The 27,872-nt window shown below is 51.7% G+C and overlaps 1 protein-coding gene across 3 annotated transcripts; it reads right to left on the bottom strand.

The window, feature by feature from the left end:
* Positions 1 to 6: 6 nt before the first annotated feature.
* On the bottom strand, positions 7 to 27,872 carry BCL2L1 (BCL2 like 1). Of its 3 annotated transcripts, none has more exons than XM_075011925.1 (3): positions 27,729 to 27,872; positions 25,237 to 25,913; positions 7 to 2,696 (listed from the first exon to the last, which is right to left on the bottom strand). In XM_075011925.1, the coding sequence occupies exons 2-3, from the start codon at positions 25,786 to 25,788 to the stop codon at positions 2,559 to 2,561; spliced, it is 690 nt and encodes a 229-aa protein (XP_074868026.1). In that variant the 5' UTR covers positions 25,789 to 25,913; positions 27,729 to 27,872; the 3' UTR covers positions 7 to 2,558. The 3 variants fall into 3 exon arrangements, with proteins under 3 accessions (XP_074868026.1, XP_074868029.1, XP_074868027.1); XM_075011928.1 differs by lacking the exon at positions 27,729 to 27,872 and adding an exon at positions 26,386 to 26,422; XM_075011926.1 differs by lacking the exon at positions 27,729 to 27,872 and adding an exon at positions 26,364 to 26,418.

The following is a 27,872-nucleotide window of genomic DNA, read 5'->3' as shown; positions in this document are numbered from 1 at the left end:
ACGCAGCTCCATCAACAGTTTATTAATAGGATCCAGCCTCCACCTGCGAATCAAAGCATTTCCAATGTCTGCCACAAGCTGTCGGGAGTGACTTCCACACCCACAGGACTCGGCGGGGGCAAAGCCCCCCTGCCCGGCACAGTGAGAGGCAGAGGCGGGAGCTGAGAGTGCAAAGTGGGGTCTTAGTGTCTGTGGGAACTTGCTCTCTTGCCCCAGTTCTCGGAGGGGGGAATGTTCCTCAGCCCTGGGGCCTGCCCCGTGCAGAGCGCACAGGAGGGGCCCTACAGGGCGTGAGGGGGAACTGGCACCACACATAAATACAGACATACAGTTAACAAAAATAGCATTAGAATATTCACAAATGAATAAAAACTACTCTGGGGTATGTACAGCAGAGCACAGGAAGCATGTACGAGGAGCAGCCGCCCACTAGGCTGGCAGGCACGTAGCTGGACTCCCAGCAGGCGGGGGCCTTTCAGAAGCCAGCTTCGCGTTAATGCTTTGGGGAGATGGAACGCTGCCAGTCAGTCAGTCGCCTGCAGGACCCAGCAGCTCGCAGGGGAGAACAGGAGGGGCAGGGCCACACGTGGCCCAGCTCCTCCCCAGAACCCTCACTGTGGAGAGAGCAGGGCAGGTCCCTGTGCTGAAGCAGCTGCAGCGCTCTGGGAGGATGCAGCGAATATACACTGGAGATGTGAAACCCAGTGCTGTCCTGAAAACCACAGCGGGGCCCAGAGCTGGGCAGGTATTCTGCACTGTGTGCAGCCCCCGAGCGAGCGGGACACACCCGACAGCTGGCTGGGGCCCATCAGCTGGCTCTGAACACACCTCGGGCCAGGTCAGCTCTCCCCTAGAGCGTGGCCAGACGGAACTCAGCTACGCAGAACCCACCCGGAAAGCCTTCTTCCTTCTCCGGCCCCCTGGGCCACCTTGGCCACTCTCTGTGCCTCAGCTGAATTCAGCGTCCAGGCTCCTTCACCTCCTGAGAGATCAGGCTTCTACTTCACCCTGGCCCAGGATGCTACAGCTCCTTGCTCCTGCCTGTTCCCTGTGGGGCAGCCTCTCTCTTCCCCCAACTTGCCTGACAGGCAGGCAGGCGCTGCTGCTACCCCCAGGCTGTGCATAGGAAGTGGGCAGAACAAGCTGTTTCATCACCACCAGGGCAGCATCTACTGAATTCCTGCCTGGCCTGGAGCAGTGTTTACTTCTGCCCTGGCTGCAAGCTGCTTTGGCAGCAGCCAGCACAGGCTCTCCAGAGAGCAAGGCCAACTGAGGCAGAGAGCAATTAGCCCAACGTAAACACCTTCCGTGGCACTGCTGCTGACTCAGTGCTCTTCTCAGGCTGCGAGTCCCCTGCCTGGCATTAGCTAGGGGACTCCAGGCAAGAAGAGCAAACTCAGGCCTGCCTGGACCCCAGAGAGCGGGACGCTGAGCTGCGAGTTCCTGCGTTGTAACCCCAGGCCCACGCTTGGAGCCGCCACCTGTAGTGACTGCCCTATTGAGCAGCTGAACAGAGGCACACAGGCATCTGCTTGGTGGGGGTGGGGGGAAGTTGCAGCCTCGGGCACAAGGGAAGGAGATAGCACAGCATAATCCACCGCAGAAATCTCCATTCCTAGGGAGAGAACAGCAGGAGGGCCCCACTGCGCCCAGGCCCGGCTCTGACACCCATTCTAGCACAGTGCCCAGGGCTGGGCACAGCCGTCATAGGGACAGAGCCTTGAGCTCTGGAGCTGGAAGTGGTGTCAGAGCGGTTTCAGGCCCGTGCAGAAGCGCTTGGCTCTGGGAAGAGTCGCCTGCAGCATGGGAGGGGTGGGAACCTTCAGGGCTGGGGAGTTTGCTACTGTAAACTACCCCTTAGCTTGGAGAAACAGTCTGAGGTCTGCTGAGGTCAGGCCAGGGGCCCTGGCTGCACCTAGGCCCCTCTTGCCTGCTCCAGCCCCCGCACAGAACAGACAAGCAATGGTGGCGCAGTCAGGCCATCCATATGGGGAAGCTGCATCAAGGGTTAATAATGGATCTTCCCCAGCCTCTCTGCTGAGGCACACCCCCTTCTGCCCGCCTCCCTTCACTGCCCATGGCCCAGAAGAGCCTCCAAGATGGGGAGCACTGGCTAGGGAGCACATGACCCTCGCAGTGAGGATGGAGCTGCGTGGAGGGGGTGCTGCTGGGCCTTACCCTGAAACACCTCCACACCCACACAAAGCCGGTGCGTCCCTTAGCAGGCCAGGGGAAGCATGTTTCCCCCACCAACCCCTGCTGTGGCTGGTTGAGGAGATGGGGCGCAGGCTGTGGTCTCCAGCAGCTAATGGGAGCAGCCTGCAGAACAGCTGCCTTGCTCTCCGGGACTTTTAAAACCCCCAGTCAGTGAAGACCAGGCTAAAAGGGAGACGGTGGCCCCTGGGCGAGAAGAGAGCTGTGGGGCAGAGTCACCCCCCGGGCTGCAGGCAGGGGGAGCTGCCCCTTGGAATGATCACGGTGCTCTGGACGATAGTGTGACGGCCTTTTGCCGTGGGCCCAGGGCCATGCTGGGCACTGCGGGAGGAGTCAGTGTCTGGTCACTTGCGGCTCAGCAGAGAGCCCAGGAGGAGCACTCCTGCCACAGTCGCCCCGGTCAGAAGCCACCTGTTGAACTGCTCCTGGCTTTTCCTGCTCTTGGCAGCAGCATCATTCCCGTAGAGATCCACAAACCGCTCCTGCAGGGGGAGAGAGAGGGTTAGGGGGTGGCAGAACCCTGGGGCCACCGGCACAGCTGACATTTCAACACCCAACAGCAAAAGGTGGCAGGCAGGAGTGATGGAGACAAGGGGGCCTCCCCCGGGTTGGAGTCACCAGCCCTGCTCCCCAGAGTCAGGCGCCGGGCGAGGGGGTAACCACACCACGGCTCAGGCAGCCTGGCCTGGTCTGCCCCAGAAACGCGCGGCTGGCTTTGACGTGCCAGCAAACCCTCCTGCTACAGATGCAGCTCGTGCCAGCCAAAGACTGACTGTGCCAGGAGAGTTCAGACCAGCTCCCCAGACAACACCCACAAGGTCATTCCCAAGGGACACGGGCAGCCTCACAAGCATCCACCTCTGCTGAGGAGGGCACGCGGGGTGGGAGGGAGGTGGTGGTGTGCTTCTCATTCGCTGCCTCGCCACGCGCCCCTGACTGCTCCAGCACTGCCTGGGCAGGAGAGCAGGTACTGACAGTGCCTTTGAGCCTTGTGACGGAGCTGCCCTGTACCAGGCTCCAGAAGTAGCAGAGCCAAGACACTCAGAACATTCCTTTTACCCAGCTCCTCCTGCCTGAAGGTCCCCCGCACCTAGCCTGGGCCCTGCTCTACAAGGCCGCGGAAGAGACAGAACATGAGGGACCGTGTGGATTAAAACGCCTATTACCATTCACAAGAACTCGGTCATACCCAGATGGACAATCCAGAAGGACAACGAAAGATCTGAGAACATTCACCGAGGACAAGACAACGGAATCTATTTTTCAGCACAGGGGAAGAGAGCAATGAGTGTTTTCCTGTTGCGGGGGGCTTGCAAAACACGGAGGAGGGGCAAATGTGCATCCACTTCCCAAGGTGCCAAAAATAACAAAACACAGAAAAGAGAAGGGCGAGGCCTGTGCCCAGCGACCGAGTCTGGAGTGGCCTTTGAGAACTGTCCTACTGCCTGGACAAAGTGGGGTGTCTGTTTTCAGACAGAGAAAGAGACAAGCTAATGAATGCAGAGCCTGTCCAAGCAACAGAACAAGGGAGCAAGCGCTTTGCCCAAGTTCTGCTACTGGCACGTGCCAGGGCCCCCACTGCCAGGAACTCGTGTGTTTTACACTGACACCAGCTGTTGTGCCAACACACGGCTGGGATGTGAAACGTGTTTAATCTCTGCCCCGTACAACACTTCTCGTGTGTTAATGTTCAAGCGGTAGCTGCCGAGGACGGGACGGAGGGGCAGGACTAAGGGCACGGTGCGCGTTTTCACTGCATAACGCACCCAGTGCTCACCCACTCACCTGCCATCTCACCGCTGGCCCATTTGAGCCTCCCTCCTGGGGAAGGTGGGGGCAGAACACCCCAGGGAAGCTGAAATCAAGAGCAGAGCCCTACAGAGTGCTCAGATTAGGTCCCCAAACTGCAGTGTGGGCACATGGAGGCTGCCTGACAGCAGGGAGCCCTGGCCCTCCAGAGGGCTGGGATGGGTCAGCTCCTCCCTGGCCTCCACAACGAGCCCCACTGGTGGGAAGGACACGAGGCACTTCAGAACGAGCACCAAATGCAGCCCCCCGGCTGCAGGCCTTTACCGTTCCATCGGGCATGCCTATGCCTGCCGAGATCGGAGAGGCGCCCCGTACCGTGGGGGCCTTCAGCTGGCCATGTGGCTGCCAGGGGCTGCCTTTCACCAGGGCACCAGCAGCACTGGGCGCAGTCAGCTGGAGTTCCTTAGCAGCACAGGGTGTGGGAGAGGAGCAGAGGCGGGATGCTGGCATATGTTCCCCCAGGAGGCCCCATGGATGTCATACTTCTTCAGGCAGGGCACTGAACGGGTGCACAAGCTCCCTACTCCCGCCCACTCCCCCGCCCACTGTGTAGCAGGGCAAAGGGGGAAGCGCCAGACCAGTCATGAGAGAAGCATGTGTCAGGGGGAGGACGCCACGCGGGCAGGGCAGGAGGTGCACCACGAGCACAGCTGAGCACAGGAGGTGTGGGGGGAAGAAGCCAGGAGACAGCTGCACTTTGTTTGCTGGACTGGGCAAACCAGCCTCTGACAGGCGCCCAGTTCGCTACGGTTACTCTCAGAACAAACCCCACATCTCTGTGACTGTCTGCTCTGTGCCCGCTCCGCTCCTGCCCTCGGCCGGTGGCCCTGGCCCACGCCGGCCCTTCCCGCTCCGCTCCTGCCCTCGGCCGGTGGCCCTGGCCCACGCCGGCCCTTCCCGCTCCGCTCCTGCCCTCGGCCGGTGGCCCTGGCCCACGCCGGCCCTTCCCGCTCCGCTCCTGCCCTCGGCCGGTGGCCCTGGCCCACGCCGGCCCTTCCCGCTCCGCTCCTGCCCTCGGCCGGTGGCCGTGACCCACGCCGGCCCTTCCCGCTCCGCTCCTGCCCTCGGCCGGTGGCCCTGGCCCACGCCGGCCCTTCCCGCTCCGCTCCTGCCCTCGGCCGGTGGCCCTGGCCCACGCCGGCCCTTCCCGCTCCGCTCCTGCCCTCGGCCGGTGGCCCTGGCCCACGCCGGCCCTTTCCGCTCCACTCCTGCCCACAGTGCCCAGCCTGCAGCACTGTCCAGTTCCAGAAGTCATTTCTGGGCAAGGGGGCGATCTGAGCCAACAAGATCCCAGGAGTGTCAGGGCAAAGGGGAATCTGAGGCATCTGCCAGGAATGCAGCCACGCAGGGCACTGACTCTTCCTCCCAGCCCTGCACCTCCTGCCAGCAGCGGGTCCCCTCACATCTGAATGGGGAAATACACACAGATTGAAAGTGTGCCGGCATAGGGAGCCAGGGATGGAGAGAAGGGACAGAACAGAACCAGGGAGAGTGTTGGGAGCACCTGGGAAGGTAAGTCAGAGAAGGGGGCAAAAGGCCACCGAGGGTTGGATGGGGGGGCGGGGGGGCAGGAAGGAAGCACATTGGGCAGCCTCAGTGCCTAAGCAACACACTCCCAACTGCACCACTCCTCCCGCACAGCTCCTCTTCCCAAGGACTCCTGCCCCCGCACCACTGCAGTCTCTGAAGCCCTCCCCTCACGAGGCCACACAGCCTGAGCACGACCCAAGCCACAGCTTCATCTCATGGTCTGTGCAGTGGTTAGGGGCTAGTGGGGCTCACGCTAGCACAAGTCTGCCCAGTAGGGCTGTGAGACCCACTTCCTGGGTGGTACATACATACTCAGCCCTCTTGGAGCACTCAAAGATGCAGCCTCACCCCGGGGCAGCACAGGGTTGAGCGCAATGGACACAACAAGGTTTGAAGTGACATTCCCAGGAGTCACCGCAGGAAAGCAGCTGGATGACACCCCGGCATTGTCTTGGTGAGAGGCCAAGCCTGGCCAGGGAGAAGAACCTGACCTCACGCCCAACCAGCCTACAGCACCTGCACCAGCAAAGCCTGGCCTGCGATCGGAGAATGACTAAGGCGGGCAGCACCTTTGCCTGGCCTGATGCCCAGAAGGATCAGAGAACTGGAGGCCTGGAGGGGACCTCAAGAAGATGCCTTTTGAGGCCTGGGGCATTTGCTGATCCCCTGGGCCAAGAGCACATGGAAACAGTCGCAGACCTGCCCGGGACACCAATTCCATCCCCCTTACCAAGACTCTCCAAATCTCCAAAATGAGCCCCACCCCGAAGAGCCGGAAGCTCCATGTGCAGAGCAGAGCACCGACCCCCACCCACTGGGATGGCACTGGTTCTACAAGAGATTCTTCTGATACAGCAACACGATGTGAGTCAGATTTGGGTACCCTGGGCCAAGTGCCGAATTCCTGCTGGAGTCAACAGAGGCAACGGCCTTTCACAAGGGGGTTTCAGATACCTCCCTACTAAGCACAAGTCAGATCCTGGGTGTCTATGGAGGTAGGGACGGGGAGATGAGAAACTCCTGCTGCAGAAGGTAAACTGCATGGCTGTCTGTGAGAGATCCTGGGACCTGCCAGGGCAGGAGCTCTAAACCAAACCCAGCTCCAATGGAGCTAGGGGTCCAAGTTCAGCGCACAGCCAGATTCCAGGAGAACTTTACCCCCGGCCCACCCTGAGGTTTATCAATTACCAAGTACGCCTGTCGGGCAGATCAAAGCAGGAATGCAGCCTTGCAAACACCTCCCAGCACAGCATTCCAGGGACCTGGGCAAACCCGAGGCTACTGGGTAAGCAAACAGGCCTGCTCCTCTTCTGCTGCACAAACCGCACTACACAGGACTGGAGACCAAAGGAGGCCAGTGAATGAGAATCAATACAAGGGTAGGGAGAGCTCACCAGCGTAGCATCTCCCCACCCCACTCCACCAGCAACCGACGGGCCCCAGCTCTGCTCCCAGAACGCACCATGAGAAGCGTTGTGCTCTGCATAAACCTGCCCCAGGCTGAGGGCCCCTTTCTTCCCCACCCGAGCTGGGTGTTAATTATATTCAGACTGCCATTTTCCCAGCAGGCTTTTCTCCTGAATAAATAAGGCTGCAGTAAGCCAGCCAGTCTGGAGCAGCACAGATAAGCTCGGAGTGACCGAGTCTGTGTCACGCCTTATTGTGCGACGCACAGAAATCAGACAGGCGGCAGCTCACTGCCAAATCCCCTCCCTCTGCCTGAGCCTCTAGAGGCTCTCCCGAGTCCCACAGCTGCGCCAAGGAACTGCATGGGACACCTGGTAACGTCCCCATTAACATCCAGACAAGACAAGCTGTGACTGTTGCCATGGTTAGCTGGGTGGTTTTCAGCTCCTAAGCTACATCTGTGATTGACAAGTAGCACAGCCATTTGCTTCAAAACTGGCTCCTCCCCATGTCATAGAAAATGCAGCTCACTTCCCCCATTACTCAGTAAATGTGACATCCTCAAACCTCTCCTGCTCCATCACAGCACTTTGCAGAGCACCCAGCCTTCCCCCGCTGCTGTGTACACAAGCTAAGATTTTCACAGGTGGCTAAATTCCAGCTTGGAGTAAGCAGGGATCTGGATATTTTCAGAGGCCTTGAGGCTTTGCACCTGCTGGCCCCAGGGCTGAGTTTGGCCTGAAGCCTCCCTCATTTGTCACGGACCTTCCCTTTGTGGGCTGCCACACAAGACCGCTGCAGAGACTGATAAATGCACAACTTCAAAAGCAAGTTTTTCAATGACCTGTTTGGAACAGATGGGGGTTATGCAACATCCCAAAGCCAAAAGTAATTCTTGCTGTGAGCTGGAGCAACTCACTTCCCTTCCTGCCTCAATGTCCTCCTGTAAAACGGGCATCATTTTACCTCTCAGGCCCATTAGCAAAGACAAATTCATTCCTGTTTATATAGGGCAGCAAAGCTCAAACAAGTAATTCACATTACAGCCAGCTAGACAGAGCCCAAGCCAGGTGTCACTCTCTGGCTGCAGCCTCAGACACACGCTAAAGGCTGTTTCTCAGCTGGATCGAATTGGTGACCCCTTTTCCCATGTCGAACTTTTCACACACACCCCTTACTATTTCCTATAAAAGTCAGAGCGAAAGTGTAACAGAGAGGGAGCCGTGTTAGTCTTTATTCTATCAAAACAAACCAGCAGTCCAGGAGCACTTTAAAGACTAACAAAATCATTTATTAGGTGGTGAGCTTTCGTGGGACAGACCCACTTCTTTTGTTTTGTTAATCTTTAAAGTGCTCCTGGAGTGCCTTTTTGTTTTCATAGGGAAGGTAACTGATAACAATAAACCCCTGATAGTGTGTGTAGAGGCTGACAGGAAATAGTTGACCTTGAAGGCTCAGGGTGTGCATGGGACAAAGGTTTTGTTTTTTAAAACTTGAGATTGTTATAAAATTTTCAATAGCTTTCAACTAGAGTCTCCTGTTGGCCGCCCTTGTCCCTCTGGTGGCCATGACCTACGGATTGCAAAACACTGCTCTAATGAAATAAAATATTAGTGGATTCTAGGTACAAAGCATCTCCCAGGCAGCATGGACTTCAGCTAACACAATACCACGTACTGCAACATTCTAGCCTTACTCTGGGGGTTGATCCTGCTTGAAGCAGGGGGCTGGACTAGATGACCTCCTGAGGTCCCTTCCAGCCCTGTGATTCTGTGATTCTTCACCATTCTCTTCGGAAGGGATGTACTGGGTGTGTCTAAAACTCCCATCCATTTGAAGGAACATGCAAGGCCACTAGGTTTCACTTTAGGCTACCATCTCCTTTGTGCACCCTGTCAGTGTTGTATCTCCTGTTCCACTGCTGTGATGAGCTGACAGGGCACTGATGTATTAAGAATCCTGCCCAAAGAGAAACAGATTAAGATTCAGGTTTATTTCCAATGGCCTACCTACTCACAGCAGGGAGAGGAAACATGACACTTTTTTGATAAAAGAGCAGCAGAGCCCTGAATTCTTTGGCAGTTGTGCCCAGCTAGAACATCAGAATGTTTGCAAGAGCGCAGTCCGCGTTTTGGAAAGGGAGAGATTTTTTCCCTGCCAGGGCTGAAAATTTAAAACATTGGGCACGTCAGCCTTAATAATTCTCTTTTCTCTAAGTAAAAGGACAAGAGGCAGCGTGCAGTGTCCAAGCATGCGTCCCATCTCGAGAGGTCACGGGTCTGCAAGAGCCACGTGTGATTGACTGTAGGTGACGGGTGAAAGAGAGCAAAGCAACGGCTAACGCATTTTATAAACTACACTCTGAACAAATTCGCTTTCTGTTGATAGCTACTGAAAGACAGCAGGACTGTGACAGAACACTGCAAGCTCCTGCGTACTCAGCACTGGCTGGAGGATCACACAAAACAGGCATTAGTGGAAGTACACAAATATCCCTAATGTAAGAAAGGGTTTGAAAAGGAGGACGCAGCGCAGGAGCGGATAAACAAAATTCTGGCCTTGCTTGACGAGAATCACTGTTCAGCTCCCTCTGTACCATACTGCAGATGCCCAGGTCCTTTCTATTGGGTCATTTGCTATGACTGACTCCCACCCAAAAGCCTCAAACAGTTTGAGCTGCAGGGCTGGGGAAGCCCTTTGCTCCCAAGGCAGCAAAAGAGAGGTCGCCGTGTTAGTCTGTATTCGAACAATGCAAACCAGCAGTCATGGAGCTCTTTAAAGACTAACAAAACAATTTATTCAGCAATGAGCTTTCGTGGGACAGATCTGAAGAAGTGGGTCTGTCCCCCGAAACCTCATCACTTAATAAATTATTTTGTTAGTCTTTAAAGTGCTACTTGACTGCTGGTTTGTTTTCCCAAGGAAGTAGTTACTGATTCCCCAGCAGGATGCTGGGCAGGAATGCACAAGCTCCTCCCCACCAACAGCCACGCTGTGTGGATACCAATCATCCTGCCACTCCGACCTCCACGTAAAGCTGCCAGCCCCCCCCTCCCCCCAACCGTACATGTTGTAAGACATATTCAACCCCCTCGACTTGCTGTCGTGTCCCTGGCAACACAGAGGGGTCCATACAGTCATCCTGTAGCCTCGCAGCTCCACGGCTCTCTGATCTGCCTAGGAGGCAGTACCAGCTGAGAACAGACGACAGGGAATAAAGGAGGAGACAAAGGCACGGTCTCTGGCCATTTGCTACAGAGCATCTAGGTCAGGTGCACTGCAGCCTTGCCCACCCCCACCCTTTCCCCAGATGCTGCCATTTCTGCATCCTCTCAGGAAACACCCAGGCCTTTGTTCTTAGGGCAACCAATAGCACTGGGGGGAGGAATCAAGACCGTGGAGATTCTTTTATTGAGCCAATGCTAAAAAAGGGGAAAATCCTTGTTCCTCCTCCACAATCACCAAGCACCCACTTGCCCTCCTCTCATGAGGCTTCCAGGCAGGGGTGGTGATTACCAGGCAGAGTGGTAGCACAGCTACACAATCAACAAGCTGCCATATTTGCCCAGATGTGCAGCACTAAGGGGTTTAGTCACAATCCCAACCCAGCACCGAAAACTAGCACAAACTGAAGAAACTCAAAAATAAGGCTTCCGAGTTGGTAATAAAGCCAAGGCCCTTCCCCCATAAGACACCGGGCAGCTGCACAGACAACCTACCAAGCAGCACTGCTACAGGGAGCCAGAAAGAGGTCACCCATATAACAAAGTGCCTTCACTAGGGCCTGAGAGATGAAGCAGGCAGGCTGGCCTGGCATTCTGTTTCTAGGTTTGATTGTATCAGTCTCTGAGCTTGTAGAAATCCTGAGAATTCTTCTTGGAATTAGACATGTTTTGAAATGCTTATTTCTAAGAAAAAAGGGTCTGCTGAGCAAGAGATAAAGGGCATCTGCTGAATACATGGAGCTATCAGGCACTACAGGCAGGGACGGACAACAGCTGAGGAACACAGAGCACCCCTCCTCTTCACCCACAACTAGCCAACATGCAACTGGCAGGGCTCTGACCCAGGGCCACACAGCAGAGTGCCCCATCCCCTTCCATGTCCATGTGCTGGCAGAAGCCAGGGAATTTGGTGGAAGTCACTAATGGTCTCCATCCGGACACAGCTTATGGGGCTCTGGCTCCCCATCCCACCTCAAATCCCTGATGCTTAGCAAGCCCAGATTGGGAGCAGGAGGGACAAGACTGCTTTAGCTCAGGATCTGGTGGACACATTGGAGGCCAAGGAAGTACAGGTCTCCTGGTTACCTTTCAGTTCATGCACTAACCTAAGGCCTTTTTTCCCTTATACTGGAGGTCAAGCCCCTCAAGTATCAATTGCAACATCTTCTACCCCATGTTCTGGACCGCAGACTAGTCCAGACATGTCCAGATATTTCTGGCCTCCCCCAGTCACCTTTATGGGAAAGGAAATGTTTGAAATTCCTGAGTTGCTCAAAGGATGACTCTAGGATAGCAACAGCCTGCTACAAAGAGGGCCCTGACATTAAATACTAACTTACCTCACCCTCTCAAGGATAGAATGTTTTACAACAGACTCCTGCTGCATTTCACCCTTCCCCAACTAAGATTCAACAGATATACTAACCAGGGTGGGGCAGGAGGTGATGGTGAAATATAACAGCAATTATGCCAATAGGAAGCGAGGTATCTCCCCACCACTAAGTCACTCAGGAACCATCCACGCTTCAGCAGTGCAGGTTAGTACCCCCCTATTTGTTTTTGCCACCTCCACCCTCCTTGCTGCCTGGATGGTCAGCAGACCTTGTGCATCTGATCTGATACCTGTACAGCCGCATTTCTCACCTGACCAGGGACCAAAGCAAAAGGCATATCCATTTCCACCTGCACCACTGAAAGCATGATACCCCTCTTACACCTGCACCGAGCTGGACATGCTGAAGGCTCTCACGAACACTTTGTATATCCATTTCAATGTGTAAAGCAGACAGTTACCAAATCACCTCACCCACCACAAAATGCAGCTACCTCTGGGGTGAGATGCAGCAGCTGTTTATACAATGCTGATGATGCTACACAAGCCTAGTGTCGCCAACTGAGCACAAAAGTAGCATCTCAGTAGATAAAAAATAATCTATCAGATTTGAAATTTGACCAGGATAATGGCATTCACGTCCCCATCTGGAAACTAGTGGGAAGTATTGCTTTATGAATCATGCCAACCCTGTTAGCTGGGTTACTTTCATTCTCTTGTGTCTAGGTAACTACAGGAAACGCTAACACTAGACAGGTGGGAAGGAAATTAGTCGCATTCATTATAGTAAAATTGGGGCCAGGGCCAAGTTTGAGGCAAGTGAAGCACACCGAGTTCCTTTTTCATGTGACGAGCAGGATTCTGCAAGGCCAGGTGAGGGAAGCTGTTATAGGGAGTTAATCCCCGTCTAGTCTCTTTGAGTAGCAACATACTGTCTGAGCCATGACAGAAATACAGAGGAGAGCAGCAGGGGTCTGGGCACCAAGAAAGGTTCCTTGCTGTGACATGGGTCACTTAGCCCTCTCTCTGTACAGCAGAGAAGTCCCTCCTGTGGCAGAGGAAGAGGGAGCAGATGACAGGGAGGGAAGCTTGGGCCTTTGCAGAGCAAGTCTGGGCAGGGTTCCGAAAAAAAAAAACCACAATTCAATAGCCTTTCACACAGAACATTCCACGCTAAAGGAAACAGGCAATAAACCAGTCCAAGGGCCCCACCTTCTGCCACTGCTGCTCCTGCTTATTTACAGTCCAAGCCTGTAAGACAGGAACTGTTCCAATGCAGTGACCGAACATACAGCACGGTGAACGCCACACTCGGCTCTCACCACCAACCCAACAAGGTCAGCTTGGGAAAGGGAGTCGGCAAAACACCCTAACCAGGTCAGCAAAGGCAAGAGGCTTCTCACCTGCGTGTCTCAAAGCACTGTCCAGAGACGAAATAGCTTTCCTAGCCAGCTGACGATGTAGATCACTATGATCCTAGATGGGGAAATTTCCGCACAAAGCAGTTTAAGTGACCAGCTCATAGTCCTATACATGACAACCTGGGGCAGAGCTAAGAACAAAGTCCAGGGCTCTTGAGTCCCATACCCTGGTGCGTTGGCCACAGGATACTGTTTCCTTTAAATGAGGCTCTTGGTGTAGCTGGAACAGCAGCTGTGTTAATGTATGATGCATCCCAGCCAGTGGCCAGAAGAGGCTATTAGAATATGGATTAACACGCCTTTGGGAATGGTTTCATACAGACACGAAACAGGGTATGGAATAGGAAACACCCCGGTGCAACAAAGCCCAGAAACAACAGTGGCCCTTTACCTGAGGGCTCCCAGCTCACCATGTGGGATTGGCATGTACAAACCTGCCGACGAAGCTCAGTGGGGAAAGGGACTTTAAAGACAAACCGAAAACAGGAGTATTCCCAGAAGCTGCAGCTAGAATCCTGTAAACACAGCTCAGCAGGTTCCCACGTGTCTACTAGTGAGCCCGAAGGTCCACAGCTCCATCTCTCCCCACCATGGATCTGGATGGCAGGCTGCAAACCCCATAAGCCCCTGGCATGTTTGCACGGCTGCTCAGGTATCCCTCAAGGCCTGGACATGGAGAGTCAAGCAGAGCAATAGCCAAGCGGTTGTAACTGCCACTGGCACACAGCCCCACCCTTGCATTCCAAACAGTACAGAAAATAAGCAGCCTTCACCTCTCCCACTCTCAAGTCAGGAGAATCTGACATCAGAGCCAGGCTCATCCCCTGGCTGGAGCTGCTGCACACAGGGGGCGGCTTTGCTGTACTGTTTTGTCAGTAACTCACCCCCAGCTTTCATGGGCGGGTGAGGAGACACACAAGCAGGCTCCGCAGGTGCAAATGCTTCAGGGACTCAGTTTTAACTGTCATGCAAATGACTGACCTACATGGAAGCAGCTGGTTAATTTCAATTACAATAGCAGGGAATTCTGGGTCCTTTCTGAAGCAGCCAGCAGTGATGTGAACCCCTGAGTCCTCAGCAATCACTGTCAAACTCCAGGATGCTGTGACCCAGAGCTGCATGTAGCGATAAAACCTCTGCCCTCCCAAGAAGCTGGGAAATGGTAAACTACAAAGGGTTAAACGCCTGCCCCCTCCCTCCAGCAGGACCCCAGCTAGCACTAGGAAAGGTGCACAGACGGTTCCAGTTTGCATAAGGGCTTGAACCAGAGTGGGTACTGGAGTGGGCAGTACAATAAACCTCCAGAGTTCAATGTACGCTACAGCTAATGCCAGCACTTGGCTAACCAGAGACAAACAGTCACTAGCACATTCCATTCCTAACCCTGCTGCCAGGGACGCTTGTCAAACTGGTTTCATCACCAGCTTCCCAGAACCTATAACACACTTGCACTGCTCAGAGAGGATATGAGCTCAGCAGCAATTTCAGCATTTCTCAAATGTGTCAGAGGGGTTATTCAGAGAGCTGCAGCCCCCTCTGCATCCCTTGAGTCAGCCTGAGCTGCTCTGTACCCAGCAGAAGCGACTGGAGAGGACAGAAGTGTTCTCTCTATTGCGAGGAACCAGCTATCGGATGAAACATTAATATGAGGTGCAGCAAAACAAGAGCTGGCATGAATGACTAACTCTCTTTGCATCCAACTTCCAGCAGTGAAAGTTATTGCCTCAGAATCATCTAGGCTGAGTGCCTCAGAAGTGGCACAGACCAGACCCAGTACCAGGAGCACAGAGGAGAGGGAGAACCGGGAGCCATAATACAAAAGGACAGCGAGGAACATGTCGGTCACGCCGCATCCACTCCGGAGATTAGCACCTGCTGGGAAGGGGATTGCATTTCCTTGGCCTAACCCATTTAATGCCTTTTGGAAAACAGTCTCTATGCAGCTTCTCCCCACTAGACAGATGGTGTCTGAGGGCCAAAAGGGCAGACAAGTCCGTTACCCTTCGGTGAGAGAGGCATATGGGGCAGCAGGAGACTCCTCGTCTAGTTTCACCACTGTGCATGTATGTAGTAGGCATCCTTCAGTCTGCATAGACTATGGATAGCGCCCTTTAAAGTTTCAATTGAGGACTTCATTTACAGCGTCTATTGTGACTATGAAGGCCCACACGAGAGTGACAGTCCTTGCTGCATCTCTTGCAGATGTAGTGGGTGTCTGGCAAGTCCTTATTGTGCTTTCTGTGCGCTCGCTTCTCCTCTGCTAGCTGTCTGATCTTCATCTCGCCCTTCTGAAGGCCCTTGTGTAACCCCTGCCTCCATCTGCTGTGGTCATCTGCTAGTTCTTCCCAGTTGGCCAGCTTGATGTCTACCTCTCTGAGGTCTCTCTTGCAGACATCTTTGTAGCGCAACTGGGGGCGTGCGGGAGGTCTTTTGCCAGAGGCTAGCTCACCATACAGGATGTCTTTTGGAATCCTTCCATCATTCATCCTGTGGACGTGGCCAAGCCAGCAGAGTCGACGCTGCCTGAGGAGGATGTGCATGGTTGGGATTCCAGCTTGCTCGAGGACGGCGGTGTTGGTCACTCTGTCCTTCCATGATATTCCAAGGATGCGCCTGAGGCAGCGCAAGTGGAAGACGTTCAGCCTCTTTTCCTGGCGGGCATACAGGGTCCAAGTCTCGCTGCCATAAAGGAGGGTGCTGAGGATGCAGGCTCTGTAGACTTGCATTTTGGTGTGAGTGTACAGCTTGTTGTTATTCCACACTCTCTTGCTGAGTCTTGCACAGTAGTTTCACCACTGTGCAAAGCCTAGACAATGTGCCTAGTGAAGTTGTTGTGTAACAAGCACCTCCTTTTGGGGGAGACCCAGGTTACAGCACATGGCACCCAGAAAGAGGAACCCTGCCACATGTGCACCCAGTCAGAATCTTCGCTACTGAGCATTAAGACAGTGCCTGTATCCTTGTAGAACTGGGTATGAAGCAACAGTTTCTGTAAGGATGCAGCTTTTGCAAGGACAACCACCTTTGGGGTTCATTGGACCCTGACACCATGACCATATTCCTCACTCTCTGAGGCTTGAGCTGAGGCACACCCTGCAGTGCTCTCAAGCTGTGACCAGAGCATCTCATCATTTCTTCAGCATCCCCCGCCCCGAGTGAAAAGCTGCCCATCAGAACATGCTGCTATGCCTCTTACTGCTGTAGAAAAAACACACCTTGGGAAAACAGCTGGGGCTGGGGACAGAGGAGAAATCAGGTCCCACTCCTCTTTCCACACCTCTGCACTCTGGTGTTGAATAGGCTGTCTCAGCCCTTCTCTCTCAGCCAAGTCCCCAGAACTCTTGAGCAGAACCCATCCCCCCACCATGCCACTCAAGACAGAGTTGGAGCCAGGGAGGGAGTTGCACTCATTTAGTTCCTGTTAATCCACATGAAATCTCCAGTAATTCAGCCCATAAAGTCACTTAGAAAGAAACCTCCTGACCAACAGCAGAGGCAGCCAAACGACATCCTTTCCTAATATGCACAAAGCAAACTGCGGAAGCAGGAGAGGGATCCTTGGCAGGGCTACGCTCTGGGTCTTAGTCACTCACCGGAAGCAAAGAGCTGTTTCATCCAATAATAGGCTGGTGAGCCCATCACTTCAGGGTGGAATAAGCAAGTGCTTATGGCCATGGGTGTACAGAATCAGATGTCCTCAATGCAGGAAGCTAGGGCTTCAGTTGAGGGCTACTCGTGATCATACACACATGGCCTCTGTTTCTTGGCCAGGGATCGCTAGCCAGCAGAGACCGTCACCGCCTGAGACAACTCCACCACCCCAGTTTTACTACCAGCTGGAGGCCATTGTCCTCCTCCCACTGATGCCAAAACTCCCAAGGACTTGAGAGGGACCAAGATCACGTCCATCACAACCATGAAAGGCTCCAGAAGGGGAAGGGACCATCTGAGTGGAAGACGCCCTGCTGCTCCCCTCCTCACAGCGCAGATCAGTCCTGGCTTGCAGCAGTCAAACAAGGCCTTGCTCTAACTCCACCACATACAATGGGGATCCTGGCAGCTTGCTCCGGTGTGTGGCTGGGTGTTGAGAGAGAGCCCTGTGCTTCTCTCACCTTTGCTGCTTAGCGTGGAGCCCTTGATTTCACGTGACAGACTGAACTGGTATCAACAGCAGGAGAAGTGGGGTAAGGAGAAATCTTTCATTTTTCTTCCCTCTTTCTCCACGTTCTGGAAGGGGTCTCCAGGTGCTCAGACACCTGTGCTGTCAGACAGCCGGTTCTGTTCGTTCCCCTTCTTCTGCCCATGCGTACAATTCTATTTCCAGCCAACGAGCCACCCCAGCCGCAGCTGCTGCCTTTGTCACGGGCACGGCACCTCGCGGCACACATCACTGCCATCCCTTCACGCACGGTTTATGCCAGCGACAGAATCCTGACTCAAAAGCCCTAGCTGCAGGCTGATCTCTCTCAGACTCCATGTTACTGCAAACGTTACCTCCAAGCCTCTGCCTTCCAAGTCTGAATGGCACCTGGAGGCCAAGGGCAGGGGTAAGGAGAAACTGGCTGCTCCTCCTCCTATCATGGGGCTAGACCCAGCCCACTGCCCTTCTTTGAGCATCCTGCTCCCTCTCCAGTCAGGTGCTGCTCCTTGCTGACACTCTCATGTGGGAAGAGGGAAATGGCTGCAAGCTAGCCCACAGGATAGGAAGCGCACCGAAAGCAGGAGAGTAGATTCAGCTCCACGTTTAGTTAACTGCTTCCTTTAAGGAAGGAAAAACACCACCGCCACTGCATTCAAATAATCCCAAGGGCAGTAGGAACCTCTCTATTTAAAACTCAGAAGAGACCTTTAAATTCCATTCACTCCTCCCTCCCTCTCCTAGAGGCAGGCACCAGCGCTGAGGCATTTGGGTCCCTATTAAAGGGCTCCTAAGAGACAGCAGTGGCTCAGTACACGTGAGCATGTGCTGGGAGAAAACACGTGCCACTGTAAAGATGCCGGCTGCATGGAGGAGCTGCACTGGGAGGTTCCGCCTGCAGGTTGCCCTTCCCAGCACTACGGAGCTCCTGTATTTGCTCGTTACCTAAAATAAAGGCAAGGATAAAAATAAGTGAAAAGCCTTAAAATAAAATCAAAGCAAGTAGTTTTCTGTGCCAGATTTAGGTCACCCAGTTCGCCAGCCTGCAAGCTGGGGCAGCAGGCACACAACCTTGCAGGCCTCCTGAATTCAAAATCAACATGTCTCTCTTCAAATTTTCCTGTCATGAAACCCACACCTGCTCCCCCAGCTGGAGCCATCTGTTAACGGTTCTGCCCTCCAGTCAGCTTGGGCTGTTTTGCTTGTGTGACAAACTGTAACCTTATCCACCCCCCACACCTGAATGCTGCAACAACGAACACCCCCCCCCCCCCTCAGAGAACACAACAGAAGCCACCCTGTGCGTTCAGACGAGGCCACACTTCCTTCTTTGGAAGAAGGCTAATGGGCCTGATGCTGTGAAGTTGAGAGAGCTTTTGCAGGCCCATGAGCTGCTTGAGAAATGGATATCTGCACTAGAGCAGCACCCCGGTTCTCTCAGGTACTTTCACTCAACTAGGTGTGGGGAGCACAGAAGAGCTGCAAAGGACCTGAAACATCACATCACCACTCAGCCTCCCCTGCATACACTCCCCACGAGGGCCTGCTGTGCGCGATCCCCTCCAAATTACACGAAGGGAAGCTTATGTCATTCCTGACAGTCAGGGACCCAGAAATGATGCATGGCTCTGCAGCTCAGGCACAGAAGGTGGAAAGGTGTGGGGGGTGACACTCTGGCTGGGTCAGACATGGCATCTCAATAGTATAGACATGCAAAGACCAAGGGCAGCTCACCGCCAGGGCCTGAACTCCAGTTTCAAACAACTCAGGGTGACTAAAGTTAACAGGAGCAGCTGAGAATCAGTAAGAGTGCAAAACAGATGGGAAATGCATGTTGGGGTGTTTTTAGAGTACTTTGTTCTTTGAATCCCAGGATTTCACAGAATTTCTCAAACATGAGTTCTCACGGTCCACTATGCATGATAGAAGAACAGGGGTAACACTTTGCTGAGATCCCAAGAGGTTAAAGGACTTGCTCTAAGTCACCAAGGGTACCTCTACACCACAGTTATTTTGAAATAACTTTGATAACATCTACACTATGCACAAATAAATTTGAAACAGCGGGTGCATTATTTCGAAGTTGGCAAGCCTCAATGCAGGAGGAATAGTGCCTATTTTCAAAATAGGAGCTATTAAGACACGGAATAGCGCTATTTTGAAATAACCCATAATGGGCTCCAATGGCACTATTTCCAAATAGTGCTACGTGTCCAGAAATGCTGTTTTGAAATACAACAAGAAGCCTCGTGGCACCTTATAGACTAACATATTTTGGAGCATAAGCTTTTGTGGGCAAAGACCCGCTAGCCCATGAAAGCTTATGCTCCAAAATACCCGATAGTCTATAAGGTGCCACAGCACTTGTTTTCGCAGATACAGACTAACACGGCTACCTCTCTGGTTTGAAACAGTGGGAGCTATTTTGAAAGGCATTGTGTGTAGCTGTGTTATTTCAAAATAGGGCTGCAGAGTAGACATACCCTGAACAAGTCAATGACAGAAGAATGGGGTGAGAGAGTTTTAAACATGCAGATTCCTGCTTTGATCACAAAATGTCATCAAATTTTACAACGCAAAGAGAGACACTGCATAGGGAAAAAAGGTAGGGTGAGATGAGAGCCAGAACCTGAGGAAGTGAGGTGAAGAGTGAAAGTCTACAAAGATTTCTTTCCATCTTTCACTTTTAACAGGCAGGAATTCTGCTGCTGGGCTGGGACAGGAAGCAGCAATAGAAGTCATTCCAATGGCATTTCCTGAAGAGCTGTACAGAAAAGGCTCCCATCTCAGAATCAGTTTGAGAAGATGCCAAAGGTCTGCATGCTGAGCAGAGATTTCAAACAATTCCATTCTTCAGAGTGCCCCATCTGCCACCGGCCACCCTGCTTCTCTACCTCATATGTGGTCTTCTGGGAGAGAGAACTGTCAAGCAGGGAGTGCCTGGATCTACCCTTGCTGCTCCACACAAGGGTGACCACAAGACTGACTCTAATCAAAGAGAAGACTATCTTCAGGCCTTGGGAGGAAGAGAACCATCTGGTACTCAGAAAAATATTTATTTGACCTAAAAGGTGATTCCTACAGAAACATCTTTCCCCAGCCCTAGATAGCATGCAGATTAGACAAACAAGCAGGATATTCGTTGGAAAGACAGGAAGCAGAAAGCTATTAGGGAGAGCCTACTGTCTGATAATGCAGGAGCCTTACAGTTAGAGAGCACTTCAGTGTCAGGAAGAGGAAAGATGTGCTGTTTTCTGAACACCCTACACCTGTCTCCAGTCAAAGGTAATGTACCTGGAGATACTCTCTTTTGGCCAAGATACCCACTTATGGACACTAAAGATCCCATGGCACTTCTATATAGAAGTCTGAGTATTAATTCTTGTACAGATACTGGCCACTGGCCGCAATGAAGTTTGCATAATTGTATTTGGCCCACATGGGTTTGCCTTGTATCTTAATAAGAATAATGCATTCTTCTACCACCATGGTATCTGAGTGCTCAGTCTTCATTCCAAGTCATTGATCTGTTGTACAGTATTGCTGCGTCTTGAACAGCTGCATTCCACCTAGAGAGAGCTGCAGTTCCTTGAAAATGTAGTGGACTCTATAAAGCTCTTTGAAACTTGCAATATAGCTATTTAAATCAATACTTACTCTAACTGGAGTTAATCTTGCAGTGTAAACTACACACCAGACCCTTGTTATCCAAGCTGTCTGATCAGTCACAGAACCTCTCACTGCACAAACAGAAAACTCAAAATAGGCATAATTAAAGCCACAAAGCTCCTTAGATTGCAATGGGAGTTCTACATGCTAGGAACTGAGATCAGCATAGGGTGAGCTTGAGACATATCTGCTTTGCTCATCCAATACAAGTATGGCTTTAGCATCAGCACACAGTGAAGTCACAAATTCTATCACTGAGTCCACCCCTTCAGTCTCTAAGAGGGTGAGATGAATGCCTCAGCCTGGTTATGCCCAAGTCCCAGAGTGGAACTGAATTATAGGAGTCAACATCAAGAGGAGCAAAAAGCCTGCCTGAAGGGTGAGCTGCAATGACTCGAGTTTTCTCTCTGAAAGAAGACAGGGTGAACAAATGTCTGTCATTTCCCAGCATTAGTAAAAAAACACATTATAGAAAATGGACTCTCCATAATCCCATTTTGGAGAAGGTTTTCAACACAGAGACAGAGGACGCCATCCTGCCACAATGCAACTCAGCATAGGGTGACCAGATGGCCCCTTTTTAAGGCCATTCTGGCTTCTTTGGCACAACTGGGCATTCATCCCATGGCTCTTGCCAGCTGATGATGACAAGAGCAAACTGGAACAAATGCAGTTTTGCCAAAAAGTGGGATGTGACCCCTAGTGGGGCAGGGATGAACATGCAGAGGGCAGGTGAGCGGCAACACTAGCCAGGCGTAGAGAAAGCGTTAGAGAGAGGGGCTGGAGCCAGCCATCCCCAAGTGCCAGAGAAACACGTGGGCAGTAAGTGTCTTGGACTGGCTGGCCTTGTGCAAAGAGAGCGAGAGGGAACCCAGTGGGAGGCAGGGCTTGGGCTGGCTCTGAATGGGGTGGGGGTAGAGAGGAGCCTCCAGCTAGCCCATGGGGCATTCTGTCTTTCCTCTGGGAAAATATGGTCACCCTGACTCAGCAGGGTTCTGCCCATTTTGGCTACCATTCAGTAACTGGAAAAATCTGAGCAGGTCAGAGGAAAGGGGACTTCAGATAATTCTCTTGGCTTTAATTTTTCTTGAGAAACTATTCCACTATAGCAGAGACTAACAGTTCTCTCCAGTGAGAGATCTGAACCGCAACCTCTCCTTCGCTGAATCTTTGCCCATTATGTCTCAGGATACTCCCCCGAGCCATCCTCAATTTCTTTGCCGCCTTGGTTTTTACACATTAGGGATAGTTTGTGACGCCATCTGGCAGAAGCATCCAGGAAACCGGTACCTGAGGGAACGGACTGTGTTACTCCAATGGGACAGAGCTCAATGCCCCAATCACAAGACAGGACAGCCAGCATCAGCAAACAGCAATATATTTGACAATACCCACTTATTCATGGAATTGCACAGAAGTTGCCAGAGCCTCCAATTCCAGCCTTTGCTTTCTGACCAGATCTGTTTGACATTGAAATAAGTCACTCATCATGAATCATTCGCAGCCCTGGCAGACCTCTCAGAAAAGCATTCTTCATATCCAGTATAAGAAAGCAGGGGTTTCTCTCTGATAATGGCATCCCAGCCCTCCACCCCAAGCTCCACAGCAGCCCTTTCATTTTCATTTTCACTAGCCCCAGGAAGCCAGGAACCTCTGTTTGAAAAGTCTGTGTGATACGACCACTCCTGCCCTCTCTCAGGGACTGGCAGCAGTGAAATGCTGCCATTCTTTAAAAAAAACAAACATTAGGTACATGCCAGGAACAGGCCAGCCAGAACTTGCGTTCCTCTGTTTGGGACTTGGCTCCAGCACCTTTTTGTGAGAGCATTGTTTGAAGCAGCCAAGCAATAGCAGCTCTGCAGGTATCACACACACTGAAGGTGAGCAGTAGTCCTGGGCAAACGGGCCAGCTATAGACAAACTACATCACTGGGCCAGGAGGAGCACTCACAGGTTAAAGGCTAATGGCAGAACTAGCTAGGGAGAGGTCAAACATTTCCCTTTGAAGCTAAAATCAGGGGAAGGTGAAAGCAAAGATACCCATAACTCTCCACCCCATAAGGAGGATTACCAAACTTTTACAATCAGCTGTGATGCAGTTTTAACACTGGCACCATTGTTAGCAGAAGAGCTGAACAAGGGGAACAAGATGAGGAAATTTCAGGCAAAAGTACTGCTTAGTGTCATCAAAATTCCTAGACTGGTGTCTGGTTTGAAGCCCCAGTAACGGACTGCACAACAGCTGTCTAACCCACACACCTTCTAGGTGCAGGTCACTGTCCCATATTGTGGCACTTGGACCACTTATTCATGCATCTGATGAAGAGGGTCTTTGCCTATGAAATCTTATGCTCCAAAATATCTCTTAGTCTGTAAGCTGCCACAGGACTTCTTGTTTCTGAAGATATAGACTAACTCTGCTACCCCTCTGGTACTTACACAGAGAAAGCATGAGTCCCCCTCTACAGCCTTAGCTGAGACCCAGAGGACTTTTTGCTCTAATTGTAGAGGGTCGCTCAAACTGTAGAGGATCATGCACTGAGCTCCAGAGGTCGAAGGTTCAAATCCACCTGTCGGCAGTTACAGCTTCACCCCACATTCTTCTATGGAAACAGCCCCGACTGCTCCTTGGGCATCTGCACCACCTCCACTCAAAACTAATTGTGTCACACAGTTTGGCCAGCTTGCAACAAACCAAATGAACCAGCCAGGGCAGGTAGAAACACCACACAGGATACCAACAGAGCAAAAGCTGCCTCTCTGTCTACCTAAAAGAGTGGCTAATAGCCATCTTAAGAGAAGGAGCTAGTGGGTGTGTCAGACACAAGGAATCCTGCCCCTCATGCAATCTACTAAACAAATATTTGTTTTGAACAATGAATTTGTGCTCAGACCAAAAGGAATCAAGCTGTGCTACTTGGCCGGGGTGGGGGAGGGGTACTGCATTTCCAGCAAGCAGAGACCAGTGACTTTCCATCAGTGATTTAATCTAAATCTCCCATGGAGTTCATTTACAAAATCAGATTGCATTATCGCCTAGGTCTCCAGGATACCACCCAATTGTCACCCACAGCAACAGCCATAGAGCCTGGGAAACTTCCATTTGATCGCCCAATTCCACGACTAATCTCTGTTTTTAAAAGCCAAAGCTGGAGAGGAGAGGGATGAAATCCAGCATTCAGCTGCTACTAGAGCCATCTACAAGGCCAGAGAGCTAATGGGCCAGAGACAGCCTGCTGAGCAGCTCAATGAGAATCCTGGTTATTAAAGCAAAACAAAATTCAGTCTGTTTGGGCAGCTACACCCCAGGCAGTGCCCCAGGGCAATTGCATTCCAAGCATTCCTGGGGCCTGGGTGCACATCCTCTCTGCCGCTTCAGCAACTTTACTTTACCCTGGAGGCAATGGTGGGTGGCCTTCCATGAGCTCCAAAAGGACAGTTCAAATTCATCTGTGCCAGAAGCAGGTGCAGGGCAAGGCTGGGATTAAAGAATTTTATCTCCATACTACCCAACACCTCTTCAAGTCTCCTCTAGCTTTCGGGGGAGCTACTCATCATGTCTGCTGGGCTGGGAAGGTGAAGGTGAAGGGAAACAACGTTCCGCTGCTGAAATGTTAGTAAGCATCCTCCTTGTCCTGGTACAGGCCCCACTGTCCTCCTTGTCCAAGTGAGGCTTCACTACCAGGCAGCCACTAGAATGCAGGGGTTAAAACAAGGAGTAAATGAGAGCACCAGGCCATACATTTTCCATTGGCAAAATCCCTGGACTGAACAAGTTCCTGAGTGCAAGCCATCTGGTGCAAACACCTATTCATCTTCACACAACTCCATTACAAGGGTATGCAAGTTTGATGAACAGAACAGCAGTGAAAATCAACTCCGACTGGAGCCAGGTATACAGTAATAAAAGTTTTTGCTGTCTCTGTATTCTAGACATGCACCTCAATTCTCTACCTATGCGGAGGACAGATGCCCTGGGAAAGAAGGCCCACTTAATTGGTGAGCAAATCATAGCTGAATTCTAGTCTCCAGAGTTGGAGGCCTTCGAAGCTCACCTGGGGCATCTGAAGACTGCTGCATTAACTAAGGTGGAAGGAAGATTCAGCCTGAGCTGAATTTCCAACCATTGTTAAACATGACAAGAAACAAGGGTTTCCATCTCAGGAGCAAGCCTGGATTACGGGGGATGCCAAAAGGGTTTCTCCAACCTCCAAGGAAGCCAAGAAGCAAGAAGGATTCAGACAAGCTTGAATGGAAGGCATGTACCAATTCCTTTTGTTCTGCCACAATGAAGTGACCCCTCCTGGTAAACTGAATGTGCGGGACAAGGCCAATTACAGTTGCGTTTGTTTCACTACTGCCACCTAGAACAATTACTAGCATGCACGAGGCATTCAGCCAGCTATGTTTTAATCAGACTCATACTATAGCTTCCAATAAGGTGATATGAGTGGGTAGCGTGGCCCCCTTAGACGTCAGACATGTTCTTACCCAACCGCCGTTCTCCTGAATCCAGGGATCAAGGTGGTCAGTCAGGTAAGTGGTCATCCAGGAGGTGATGCGTCCAACCAATACCTGCATCTCCTTGTCGACACTCTCCACGCACAGGGCTCCTCCAAAGGAGAAAAAAGCCACAATGCGTCCCCAGTTCACTCCGTCCCGGAAGAGTTCATTCACCACCTGCTCGAAGCTCTGGTAAGCTGTGCCAGGGGTGATGTGGAGCTGTGAAGTGAGGTCACTGAAAGCCCTTCGATACCTCAATTCAAACTCGTCTCCTGCCTCTCTCAGGGCCTGCCTCACTTCAGGTGCTGGAACCCTTTCATGGGCTTCAAGGCTGCTACTGTGCCCAGCAGCCCCATTCACTATGTGGCTGGCACCCGGATGCCAGGATGGACTCCCATTAGGGACGCCTGCCATCTCTGCCTCTTCTGCAGGCTCAGTCCTGGTCTCATCCTCCCGCTCAAACCAGCTCCAACTGTGTCCCCTCTGCGATAGCTTATAGGAGAGAAAGTCAATCACTAATTCCCTGTTAGTGTTCGACATTTTCACATTAGGTGGATTCTCACTGAGTCCATGGTCCAGAACACAAGCTGACCAAGGTGCTTACCAGTTCCACGCTCTGCTTTCCTCTCTGGTCAAGGCAAACATCAGAATGCTGAGCAGACAATCTGCAGAGAGAAAAGAGAGGCAAGTAAACCATTAACACAAGATTATACTCACATTTGCAGCATAAACATCACTAGCTTCTTCCTAAACTGAGACTAGGCAGAACCTCAGAAAACTGATGGAAAACCATCCATTTCTATGAGAACTGGCTGAAAACCCTGGGACTTGCTTTTGAAACAGCCACAAGTCACATGCACATGAAATGCAGTCAGTTCAGCCACCTCTACGGGAACCAGGAAAGCCTGAGATCCCTTTTGTGATGTAGCTGCACAGAGGGTTGAGGAGCTCCACACCTCTGCATAAGGTCACCAAGGGCTCAGTAACCGGCCAGCCACAGCTGCTGAGTCTCAGCCTAAGACTGAGAAGAAAAAGCAGCTCTTGCTGAAGTGATGGCACCACCCTGCAGCCTGGATATTTGAAAGCAAAGAGGCTTTGAAGCCCCAAGAGCTCACCCTCCGCTTGTTCCTCCATTACCTTGATTGAGTGGTGCATGCAGCTCCGCTCCGCTGCAGTAACGCAATGAACCCTCCCTCACGCCCCCTTTCCTCCCCGCCTCCCAGAGAAGATCAAAGCTCTTCCTGATTTTTTTTAAAGGGACCGGTACTATGGGGTGAGAGCCCTTGAAATATTTGCTTGCGCACTAAAAGAACAATGCAGCCCTCTCTCACTCCTGTCAAGTAACATTTTCCAATAATTACAACAGCTCAGTCTAGATGAACAATAGCAGCTGGCAGCCTGCACTGGGAGGCGTTTAAAGCTTTATAGCATATTTTCCCCTTTTCTATTCCAGAGAGGATTATCCCTGGTTTGAGTTTCACCAGTTTCCAGGTGCACTGAAGGTGCACAGTTCCTCTTTTCCGGATCTGAGTGCCACTATAACTTTGCCAAATCTGTAACAGACTTCTTATGTGTTGTACTGGAATGCCAGTTATAGGTTCACACCCCCAAAGCTACTCTCTTAGCAAAGACTGGGAGAGGAAGTCATGTAATAGATTAGAAGCACATTAAATCTATGTTGCATTACTTCAGATACAGTTAATAAGTGCAGAGGGAGGATTCCAAGGGAAAAGGAATACATACACTCACATACAAAACAATTTTTCTGATTTGTCAACCTTGATCATTTTTGGACCTCTGTGCTCTACACATGGAGTCTGTTCTGGTAAGGCTACAGATCTGGAGAAGCGTCTCTGTCCCAGGAAAGCTCATCACCTAATAAGTTAATTTTGTTAGTCTTTAAAGTGCTACACAACTGCTTTTTTGTTTTGATAGACTACAGACTAACAAGGCTATCTCTCTGTCACTATATAAAAGTGAGAGAGATTTGGCACACTTGGGTTTTGAGGGAAACCCTGAAATATTACCAAAGAACCAAGGAGCAATAAGGACAGAAATAATCCTACCAAAATGTGCCCCACATACATCCCTTTTCAATGTGTTACCATCGCAAAGATACAGTCACGATCTATAGGGGAAAGAGTTCCAGGGTTTTGTGTTATTGTAAATATTCAGAGCTTTCTGAAACCAGCTGTACTAAGAAATTTTATAGTTCCATAGAGAAACCACCAGGTAGCTGAGTCACTAACAGAAGCGACCTTCATCTCAATCCTCTTTCTTAACAGCATTTTATCTCAAAAGCAGCTTTCCTCTGCCCCATTTCCACCATACCCAAGCCTAGCCTAGGTCCTACACAAGGGGAAGCAGCAGAGGGTGGCCTCGCCTCATTTGCACAAGGATCTGTAACAATAGACAGGATACATAGGCTCCCCAACAGAACACATACAGGAGACAGAACACACATCCGTGTTTATACTCACTCTCTAAAGTAGTTACTGGGAGAAAGGTCTGGCCTGGGAAATCTCAGTTCAATGCCTCTTATGGATCAGCTGCAAAGGAGAGACAGCTACTGACTCAGCACACACTAGGCTACTCCCTGGCTCTCCCACAACAAGATGCATTGA

The sequence above is a fragment of the Carettochelys insculpta genome, chromosome 17 (genome assembly GCF_033958435.1).
Source record: "Carettochelys insculpta isolate YL-2023 chromosome 17, ASM3395843v1, whole genome shotgun sequence".
Lineage (NCBI taxonomy): Eukaryota > Metazoa > Chordata > Testudines > Carettochelyidae > Carettochelys > Carettochelys insculpta.
The sequence above is the reverse complement of the archived record's forward strand: the minus strand, read 5'-3'. Positions and strand labels throughout refer to the sequence as shown.